This window comes from Xenopus laevis, chromosome 1L (assembly GCF_017654675.1).
Source record: "Xenopus laevis strain J_2021 chromosome 1L, Xenopus_laevis_v10.1, whole genome shotgun sequence".
Taxonomy (NCBI): Eukaryota; Metazoa; Chordata; class Amphibia; order Anura; family Pipidae; genus Xenopus; species Xenopus laevis.
In genome coordinates, this window is record NC_054371.1 from 132,460,629 (window position 1) to 132,472,575 (window position 11,947).

Genomic DNA, 11,947 nt, shown 5'->3' on the forward strand with positions numbered 1-11,947 from the left:
CACTAGTTTCAGTGCTTCTGAGATGACAATAGCCTAAAAATGCATAACTATGATTTTGCTGGCTACTATTGCCTGACAAGCACTGAGACTATCGATTTTCAGGCAATATACATTGTAGTCTATTGGGGGCTGTTTTGTGTAGCTTTTTAGGAAAAGTAAAGCTATGGGACCTAGGTGCCACTAACACACACACAAAAACCTGTATCAGCACGGAAAACAAAATAATAAAACAAAAGCTCTTTACATTTTACTTACTGAACAAAAAAAAAGCTGTTGACTCAATGTATGTAGACAGCAGCAATACAGGACATACAGTATATAAAGGCTGCCTCTTTGCACCCTTCATTTGTACTGAAACTTCCATTCATCCAAAATGGGAAAGGTAAGTCAGAACCTTCAAATTTTTTATTCTTTCTAATGCTATAGATGTCAAAATGCTAAATAATGGACCTCAATGTATAGCTAGCTAAGGCACACAGGGTAATGAGATTAGATTCTGATTTTTCAGAAAATGTTTTTTCCACTGGTTAAAATAGCATTAATGAAGCTTATTCTGAGATATTATATTGACCTGCTGTGGAAAAAACTGTAAATGAAAGCATTTCATTGAAATAGAGTAACTGCCATTGTAGTGGTAATTTGGCTGAGGAAACCTTTCAAATAAAATGATTACAAACATTTCCATAATGCTTCCTCTGCAAAACAATAACCTATGCTGATATCTTTAACTGAATTCACACAGAAAAATAAAGTTACTTACAATTATAGTATTCTTTACGTTAATATTAATAAGAGAGAGGTTACCAAACTGTAAGAAGAGCTTTCCCCAGGGGCATGGGAATATGTATGAGGGGGCACAGCATTTCTTAGAAAAGATCACTGAAGTCCTGTTGATTTGAAAGTGCAAAAATGACGAGACACACTGAGTTATTGGCTATGTGGCAGCAGAATTACGAACTGGTCACATCCTCCAGCAAGCACTTTGCTGTAATTCGTTTACGCAATCACATTCATATTTGTGGCGCTTATTAGAAAATTTACATTTATCTGCTGCTTATAACTCCTGCAGTCAGTATGCAACTCTTTCTTTGCACACTGTTGGCAGTTATATCTAGAAAGCTACCATATGAATTCTTCATGTGGGCATTTTCAGATAAGCTTGTTATGGGCTCTACTCCCCCACCCACCCGTGCCATCATAAAAGAGACAGAAAGGACATATAGCAAATATAAAATGGGATAGAAAAAACAAATTGAAGAGTGGAAAAAGTAATGGAGGATGGAGTAGTAGAGAATATAATGTAAAGGTTGCTTTGGAAAATGGAGGGTGATCAGAGTGAAGGAAAAAGGGGAAAGAAGGGGGAGGAATAGAAATGAAAAATTAAATCAACACAGCATAGCAAAATAGGAAAAGGGCAGGGAAAGTGCAGAATGGAATAGAAAGAAAGTGGCATAACAGCATTGATGAATGGAGAGAAAGGGGATAAAAACAAAAATTTAAAAATGGATATTAATAAAAAAAAGTATGATAGAGACAAAAGAATGGAATAATGACTACATCTGCTGCTATAGGATATTTCCTTTAGGTCGATGTTGCACAAGAATAAATGTCTGTTAAAATTCACAACAATCTTCAGAAATGTAACAGTAACAAACCAGGGGCAAATTATTCCTTTGGCGTGTTTAAAATATTAAGCATTTGTTCTGTGGCTCTCCAGTTTGGTATTCAAACTCGGGTTGCCAGGGTGCCTTAAACACTAGCAAACAGGCAGTGTGTTGTGTGCCAGACTGGAAGAAAACAGCGAAAAGTTCTCGATATAAAAATCATTAATCTGGTTTCTGAGGTCAGAATAGGCACTGTGGAATATGACAGTGCTGTATTTTGACACTTACTGAATACTGGTCAACAGATATGTTGACCATAAAAAAACAAATAAACAGAATATATATATATATATATATATATACATACAACATGTTGTCATGGAGAATAAAAACAATACAGTACAATAAAGAATGTAAACTAAATTAATGCCATATCTTCCTTCAGATCTTCTTCTACGAGGAAAGGAACTTCCAAGGCCGCTGCTATGAGTGCAGCTCAGAATGTTCTGACCTGTCCTCTTACTTCAATCGCTGCAACTCTATCAGGGTGGAGAATGGCAACTGGATCCTGTATGAGCAGCCCAGTTACAGGGGACACCAGTATTATCTCTGGAAAGGAGAATATCCAGACTTTCAGAGATGGATGGGCTACAATGACTACATCAAGTCCTGTCGCTTTATTCCCAGTGTAAGTTGCAATAGTAGCCACATCTATTTCTTATATATTATAATAATCATTTAAAGCACCTCAAATTCAGAGTTTTAAAGTGGGTGGCTAGACAGCCTGCAGTATTAAAAAACTGAGGCTAATATAACACCAGCTGCAATTTAATATCAAAAACAAAGACTAAAATATCAGTAAATTAATATAAAACTATCATAGTGAATAGTGAATAAAAATTATCAGCAACGTGGCATCTTGGCAAATTTTATTCTTAATACTTACTTACTTACATACAACTGTTATGTTGTCTTGACACTCATATTAAGGACGGAGTGTAATGAAAAGTTACAAATATCAGAAATATAAAGTTACTCAGTTTCGATGGATGATTACTGCACAACAAAATATTTGTAATTACACTTATTTTGATTTTTTTTTAGCACCAGGGTCAATATAAAATGAGAATCTATGAAAAAGGAGACTTCCAAGGGCAAATGATGGAGTTCTTTGATGACTGCCCCAATACTTATGATCGATTCAGTTTCCGTGACATTCACTCCTGCAATGTGTCTGATGGCCACTGGATGTTCTATGAGGAACCCAACTACAGAGGACGTCAGTACTACCTGAGACATGGAGAATACAGGAGATTCAGTGACTGGGGAGCATCAACTGCCAGAATTGGCTCTTTCAGAAGAGTTCATCATATGGTTTAAATAATTAAAGTATATAACAAATCAAACATGTTGCAATAAACGTTGAAAATGATATGATACTAACGTACAGAGTATTTACTTATTTTGTGTATAACTGTTTTTTTCTGGAAATTCTTCAAAAATGTATTCAAAATCTATTCATAAAAAGGAAAGGCAACAGCCTAAAGCCTAGTCATACATGCATAGGAAACAATAATATATGAATCATAAGATTTTGTGCATTTGTAGTGACATGCCGATCCCAACCAAAATCCATGTGCAGAGATCAGTCCTGCTTGAGAATATGGTGGTTTGCTCTACCTGGTTCAGCTGTGTCATTACTGACATCCCACAGTTCTTGCAGCTCTCTGCTGAAAACCAGTTCTTTTGTCTGCTTGTTTGCACCCTGGACTCGGGGAACTGAATTTATACACACAAACATACACACTTTTTACACTAACACACATTTACATGTTTATATTTATATAAAATAAACATAAATATCTTGTAGTATCTTGTCGGCACTATATAAATAAATGATGATGATGATGATGATAAATCATAATACTTTTTTGGGGGTTAGGGTGCTTTGCACACTTATAGCACTAACATATGCACACACAGTGCAAGTAGAGACACGCATCTAACACATGCATAAAAGCTGGTGAAGGACTGAGGCAAGGAATGTCCGCATCCTTCATCCAACCTCTATACAGATGAGGCAGATGCAAGCAGCTCTGTATACTTAGATAGATGAAAGCAGCAGCACACCCAGGTAAAATAATTTAAGATTTAAAAATTGCTGTACTTAGGGGCCTATTTATTAAACCTCAATTTTTTTCTGGTCAAGTTTTTAAAAGGTTAAACTCAAATTTTTAGAGGAAAAAAAACCTAAAATGCTTAGAGATTTGTTATACCCCAAAACTGCTATAATTTCAGAATCTGAAAATACTCCCGCTAAAACCTGTCAAGGTCACGTAGAAGTAAATGGCAGATGTCCCTGAAGATGTTTCTTGATATCGTGATCTGCTCTGACATCAATATTACGTATACTTTTTTTTACATACAGTATGTGTGATGAGTGATTTCACTGCAGGGAGCACCATCTCTGTTGTTTTTTTTTTGTGTTCTATCACCATTAATGTGAGTATTGTCTTAATGGCACGCACACATAGAGTAGAACAGGTAGAGTATAGCACACACAGGCAGAGTATGGTAGGCAGAGTATCACACACAGAGGCATCAAAGGGCAGGCAGAGTATGACACACAGGCAGCATAGGGCAGGCAGAGTATGGCATACAGGCAGAGTATGGTACACACACAAGGGTAGAGCAGGGTAGGAGACATGAAACCTATCACTCGAAGATGAACAGTATGCATTGTACTATGTACAATGACATAATGCCAGTCCTGCTCTTAAATCTGTATGAGGTGTGAACAGGTTAGGGTAGAGAGTTAGTGGATTTTTTGTCAAAATCAGTAACTCCCAAGAGGCCTTAATTAAGAACTGGGCTTCACTGGCTTCTTGGTAGAGTAAAGAGGTTTTCCATTACTGAGTGTTGATGTTTGTTCAGTCGTTTAATATATGTTTTGTTTTATTTTCTTTCAGATGTTCTTTCTCAAAATAATCGGAGGATGGTTTGGAGATACTGAGGCATTATTTATACCTGAGTTTTGAGTTAAGAGCATTCCCAGTTTAAGATTTAGTAAATGGAGGGAATTTTGTGCACAATTTGGGTGTACTGAGATAGCACTGACATGCACCAATACAGGGGACTTCTGTGCTGTGGAACGCAGAATAAAGGATTTCCCCTTTAATGACTAGTCCCGAGATGCAGTACGGTGTCACAGTGGACTTCCTTTTTGTGGAACGTAAAGAAAAGGGCATTTCCCTCCAGGTTGCTTTTTGAGACACCAAATTTGACAGAGGGTTCAGATTTGCAAGCCTGGCCCTTTAGCATAGGAAATTATGCTATGAATATTCACAAACACTAAAACAGCTAATTTACAGAAACCTAATTAAAAAGCCTTTTATTTTCATGAGATTTTTGTAAGTCATTTTTTTTCAATACTCCACATTTTTTTTGGGTTACTTGTTTCCCCAGTGGCATAAACCATTTATTTACAGAGATATCAGATCCACTTAAAGGTTTTAAAAGGGACTTGAATGGACTTGGAAATTATATTTCCAAACGATTCCTCAGTTATTTTTTTATACTTGGAGGGGTTAAACATGATGGACAGAAATCATAACTCATATTCAAAAGCATATGCAGCTGCAGTCTTATAAGGGGCTAGCGGATTTTAGCCTCTCAGTTTTTCAAGCAGACAGACTAGCCTTTGGTTTAAAAAACATAATGTACACAACAATACTGATGGGACTTTTTATTTTGCATTTTAGTATTGGCATGATTTAATTCCATAAAACAATGTTCATATTACATTGCACCATGTAAAACAGGCAATCATAACCCATAAACCATAATGCAGTATATTTATCAGGCAAGAGAACTTATTGTTCCAAGCCTTTATCCTGTGTGTCGGCCCAAGATAACTTAAATATCAGGGATAGGATTTTCAAGTACCTTAATTAGTAATTAGCATTAGCAGACAGAATGATACCATATTGCAAGCTTACTATCCCAATCACAAAATAATTTAACCCTTTATATCCTGTTACACAATACACTGACCCCCCCACATGAAATAAACATATTAATACAAGATAACTAGGAATAGTGTGTGGGCATTGCAACACTGCATACATCAAAAGAATGCACAGACTGCCCCTAGCGTTCTCTTTGCCTGCACATCATTCAGTATCCATAGATTATAGCCTGCTTATGGCACCTGTTAAGTACAGTGCTCCCTTGAATCTGGCATATGCTCACTCTATGCAAAGGGTAGACACAAGAAGTTTGTGTTTGGGGGCGTTAATTTTTAGCTTTCCAGCAATTGATCCCGTCGGACTGGCCCGCCGGGCCCAGGTCCGTACCCACATGTGGTTCTTAATGCCGCAACCCCCTTTGTTGGAGGTCGTAGAAGAAAACTTTGTGCATGCACATGTGCACAACTACGGCGCCACACGCCAGCACTGCAGGGGGGCTCGGAGGGGGGCCCTGAGGCAGCAGCCCCGGTGGGCCCCGGGTCCCCCAGTCCGAACCTGATTGATCCTAACTCTGTGTGCGCCTTAGAATAAAGTGGGATCTCTCAAATTTAACTCCAAAAGAATAAACTGGATAATATCTATTATGGAATTGAAAACACCATCTTTTTCCCAAATGTATGTATACATATTTTTCCTAATGTGAATTTCAAAACAAGTTAAGAGCAGTATAATTAATGTTGTTGTAGGTGGTATGTGTAGTTAATAAAACAATTTTGGAAATAATATAGACTGCTCAATTCTTTTTACTTGCATTGCTTTCAATGCGTATCTTATATTAAAAATGTAAAAAAGTCCCCTCCTCATAAATTACTTACACATAGGGGCCAATTCACTAACTTCGAGTGAAGGATTCGAAGTAAAAAAACTTCAAATTTCGAAGTTTTTTTTGGGCTACTTCGACCATCGAATGGGCTACTTCGACCTTCGACTACGACTTCGAATCGAAGGATTCGAAGTAAAAATCGTTCGACTATTTGACCATTCGATAGTCGAAGTACTGTCTCTTTAAAAAAAACTTCGACCCCCTAGTTCGCCACCTAAAAGCTACCGAACTCAATGTTAGCCTATGGGGAAGGTTCCCATAGGCTTGCCTAACTTTTTTTGATCGAAGGATATTCCTTCGATCGTTGGATTTAAATCCTTCAAATCATTTGATTCGAAGGATTTAATCGTTCGAACCAAGGAATCCAAACTATCTGCGCTAAATCGATATTCGAAGTTGAAGGATTTCAATTCCAAGTCCAATATCGAGGGTTAATTAACCCTCGATATTCGACCCTTAGTGAATCAGCCCCATACTGTAGCTGGTAAGTCATTATTAATGAACCCCTGCTCAGTTCTGGACTGAGAATTAAATTAGGCCCTGGCATTTCAGGTACACAGAGGTCCAAACAACCCACATAGAGGCCCAAACAGCCCCCACCAGCCCACTAAATACTGACTTTCTATGGGACCTTATATCAGCCCTTCTGGCATTTGCCAGAAACCACAGATTGCCAGTCCGGACCTGCTGTTTGAAAGCAAACTTTAAATGCTATAGGCTACTGCCACCTGCCAGTTATTAAAATACCTCATTAGGGACAATGGCACACAAGACTACTTTGGTCTCTTTAAGCACTATGGTTTTTAGTATGACCAACACTGTGGTGCCAAAGTACCTGAAACAGCCCCACCCATACCCTTGAATGTAAATCACCTGACAAACACTAGTCTAAGTGCTTCTGAGATGACAGTATCATAAAAATAAATAACTAAGATTTTGCTGGCTACTATTGCCTGACAAGCACTGACACTATCGATTTTCAGGCAATATACGTTGTAGTCTATTGGAGGCTGTTTTGTGCAGCTCTTTAGGAAAAGTAAAGCTATGGACATACAGTAGGTGCCACTAACACACACAAAAACCTGTATCAGCACCGAAAGCAAAAAAACAAAACAAAAGCTCTTTACATTTTACTTACTGAGCAAAAACAAACCTGCAGACAGCAGCAATACAGGACATATATAAAGACTGCCTCTTTGCACCCTTCATTTGTACTGAAACTTCCATTCATCCAAAATGGGAAAGGTAAGTCAGAACCAGCAAATTATTTTTTTAAAAAAAAACTTTTGGGTGCTATAGATTTCAAAATGCTAAATATATGCTCAATGCTCAATATAAAGCTAGCTAAGACACATAGGGTAATGAGTTTAGATTCTGATTTTTCAGAATAAGGTTTTTCCTCTGGTTAAAATAATGGCATCAAGGAAGCTTTTTCTGAGATATTATATTGACCTGCTATGGATCTGAAAAAAGTGTAAATTAAAGTATTTCATAATAATAATAATAATAATAATAATGCCATTGTAGTTGTAATTTGGCTAAGCATACCTTTCAAATAAAATCACGGTTCCCCCATCTATTAATGATTACAAACATTTTGATAAAGCTTCCTTTGCAGAATAATAACATATGCTGATATTGTTAACTGTATATACACAGGAAAATAAAGTTACTTATAAATAGAGTATCCTTTATGTTAATTTTAATAAGACAGAGGTTACCAAACTGTAGGATGACTCCCCCCCCCCCAGGGGCATGGGAATATGTATAAGGGGGGTACAGCATTTCTTAGGACAAAGGAAGCACAGATCACTGAAGTCCTCTTGATTTGAAAGTGCAACAATGATAAGACACGTAACGGAGGTTATTTATAAACACTGGGCAAATATCCACCTCGGCAGTAACCCATGGCAACCAATCATATGATTGCTTTGAGTGTTCAACCTACAGCTGGCTGAAAAAAGCTAATCACTGATTGGTTGCTATAAGTTACTGCCCAGGTGCAAATTTGCTCAGTGTTTATAAATGAACCTTACTTATTTATTGGCTATGTGGCAGCGGAGTTGCTAATCAGTCATGTCCTCCAGCAAGCACTGCTGCCAATAATCACTTCAGTCAGCATGCAGCTCTTTCTTGGCCCACTTTTTGCTGTTCCATCTAGAAAGCTGCCATATGTATTCTTTGTGTGGGCATTTTCAGATAAACTTGTTATGAGCCTGGCTACCCCCCCCCCCACCTGTGGCATCATAAAGTACATATAGCAAATAGAGAATGGGTTAGAAAAAACAACTTGAAAAGTGGCAAAAAGTAATGGAGGATGGAGGTTGCATTGGAAAAAGGAGGGTGATCAGAGTGAAGGAAAGGGGGAAAGAAGATGAAGGAATAGAAATGAAAAATTAAAACAACACCGCATAGCAAAATAGGAAAAGAAAGGGCAGGGAAAGTGCAGAATGGAATAGATAGAATTAGAAAGATAGGGGCATAACAGAATTGAAGAATGGAGAGAAAAGGGCAGAATACAATAGCAGGCAGAGCCAGGCCAACTGGCTGGGTGCGCCTTGACACCCCTCCCCGGACAACAGCGCGCATAGGCAGTGGCGTCATAGAGGGTGCAAATTATTTCTTATGCATGTTTGAAATATTAAACATCTGTTTAGAATTCAAACGTGGGTTGCCGACTCTGGTTGGAAGATAACAGAGAACATTGCTCGAAATAAAGAGACTAAAAAAATACTGACAATAAAGTAGAACATTCATTTAACTGGTTTCTGAGGTCAAAATGGGCGCAATGGAATATTGCTTTATTTTGAAACTTACTGAATCATGGGTTTCAGGACAACAGATATTTTGACCATAAATTAATAAATTAATAAATTAACAGTTTACATTCCTTATTGTACTGTATTGTCTTTTATTTTCCATGACAACAACATAGCAATGCATATATATATATATATATATATATGCATTGCTATGTTGTTGTCATGGAAAATAAAAGACAATACAGTACAATAAGGAATGTAAACTGAATTAATGCCATATCTTCCTTCAGATCTTCTTCTATGAGGACAGGAACTTCCAAGGCCGCTGCTATGAGTGCAGCTCAGAATGTTCTGACCTGTCCTCTTACTTCAATCGCTGCAACTCTATCAGGGTGGAGAATGGCAACTGGATCCTGTATGAGCAGCCCAGTTACAGGGGACACCAGTATTATCTCTGGAAAGGAGAATATCCAGACTTTCAGAGATGGATGGGCTTCAATGAGTACATCAAGTCCTGTCGCTTTATTCCCCAAGTAAGTGTTTTCATCTTGAGTTGCAATAGTAGCCACATCTATTTCTCATATATTATAATCATTTAAAGTGCCTCAAATTAGAGTTTGAAAGTGGGTGACTAGATAGCCTGCAGTATAAAAAAACAGAAGCTAATATAACACCAGCTGCAATTTACTATTAAAACAAAGACTAAAATATTAGTAAATTAATGGAAAACTATCATAGTAAATAGTGAAGGAAAATTATTAACAGCATGGCTCATACACATATTGTCATACTCATATTAACTCATATTAAGGACAGAATGTAATGAAAAGTTACTAATTTCTGAATTATAAAGTAAACATTGTTCAGTTTCAGTGGGTGATTACTGCACAACAAAATATTTGTAATTACACTTATTTTGATTTTTTTATAGCACCATGGTCAATACAAAATGAGAATATATGAAAGAGGAGACTTCCAAGGGCAGATGATGGAGTTCTCTGATGACTGCCCCAATACTTATGATCGATTCCGTTTCCGTGACATTCACTCCTGCAATGTGTCTGATGGCCACTGGATGTTCTATGAGGAACCCAACTACAGGGGACGTCAGTACTACCTGAGACATGGAGAATACAGGAGATTCAGTGACTGGGGAGCCTCAACTGCCAGAATTGGATCTTTCAGAAGAGTCCATCATATGTTTTAAATAAGTATATAACAAACCAAACATTTCAATAAAAATTTAAAATCATGATGCTGGCGTACATAGTAGTTACTAATTTTATGTATAACTGGCAATTCTTCAAGGTTAAAGGAGATTGTATAATGTTAATTTAGTGAATTCCTGGCTACATTCAGACTCATGCAGAAAACTGCCTTATAATCTATCTATCTGATGTTTTGATCCTGAACCTTGATTATACCTTAATATAGACACCCTCCATGGATGCCTGCCAATTTGACTTGCTTAGAATTTCATTGATTTCTTACAAAGAATGTCAATATACCTGTCCACTGAAATGTGTGTTTTGGTATACATTCCAGCATGTATCTGTTGTACAAACTCTTATAACTTTCTTCTCTGCATGTGTTGTTTAGGGATAGTCTATAGCACTAAGTTGAAATACGTTGATGATGGGTAGATGAAAAGGAAGGTGCTAACAAATACATTGTGCCTTAAACATGAACGGTCATGTTGATTCATCATAATCATTATCATTGTGTTTAGTGTGTGAAATTATGTCAATAGACATAGTTGCTGCTAGCCACTAACATATATTAGACCTTGATGGAAGGGGCCTTTCTGTCCAACCAAGTCATATCCACTGTGGAGAAAGGTTATCTAATTAGGGGTTTCTGTTTCTAAAATAATAATGAGAGTAATGAGAAAACACAACTATAAAGGAGAAAAAAAATACTTTGATTGTACTGATCATCTGTAACTTTCATTGTTTTCCTTTTTAAAAAGGATTTTGCTCTTTTTTTCTTTGAGTTGCCCCTTATTGGATCATTGTGCTTACTACTTTCTTCGCTTTATGCCAGTCTAGCAATAAATTCTGTGTGGAGTGCTCTAGGAATTGTTAGAACTTAGTGCAGGAATGTGATCCAGGTCCTCTCTGAATAAGCCTAAGGATGATGCACATCTACATGAAAATAACTCAAACAAATTGCAAGGATTGAAATTGAGAGAAAGGGGGACAAGCCAGGTGAAGAGTATGACCCAAGTTCTCTTTTGTACAAGCCTAAATGAATGATGCTCAAATGAATTGCAAGTCCATTGAAATGAAAGCTGGTGTACACCATAGTAAAAATCACCCACATGAAAATATATTCATAAAAAGGAATAACCTAAAGCCTATTCATACATGACCAGGAAAAATTTGTGAATTATACGATTCTGAGCATGTGTGGTGACACGCCGATCCCAACCAATATCCATGTACTGAGCTCAGTCCTGCTTGAGAATATGGTGCTTTGCGCTATCTTGGTCAGCTGTGTCATTACTAACATCCCACAGTTCTTGCAGCTCTCTGCTTTGTCTGCCTGTCTGCACCCAGGACTCGGGGAACTGAATTTATACACACAAACATACACACTTTTTACACTAACATACATTTACATGTTTATGCTTTGTTTATACTTGCATAAAAAACTCTTTTGAGTGTTAGGGTGCTTTGCACACTTATAGCACTAACATGTACACACACAGAGCAAGTAGAGACACACAGA

General features: G+C 37.3%; 2 protein-coding genes across 2 annotated transcripts; both read left to right on the top strand.

The window, feature by feature from the left end:
• Positions 1–2,645: 2,645 nt before the first annotated feature.
• Positions 2,646–2,996, top strand: LOC108696866 (gamma-crystallin-4). Its single transcript, XM_018226560.2, has one exon. The coding sequence runs from the start codon at positions 2,727–2,729 to the stop codon at positions 2,982–2,984; it is 258 nt and encodes an 85-aa protein (XP_018082049.2). The 5' UTR covers positions 2,646–2,726; the 3' UTR covers positions 2,985–2,996.
• Positions 2,997–9,501: 6,505 nt separating this feature from the next.
• On the top strand, positions 9,502–10,424 carry LOC108696877 (gamma-crystallin-2; the record flags this gene model as incomplete). Its single annotated transcript, XM_018226571.2, has 2 exons — positions 9,502–9,750; positions 10,149–10,424. Coding segments are annotated over 2 exons (525 nt in total), but the record flags the coding sequence as incomplete, so codon positions are not given.
• Positions 10,425–11,947: the final 1,523 nt, after the last annotated feature.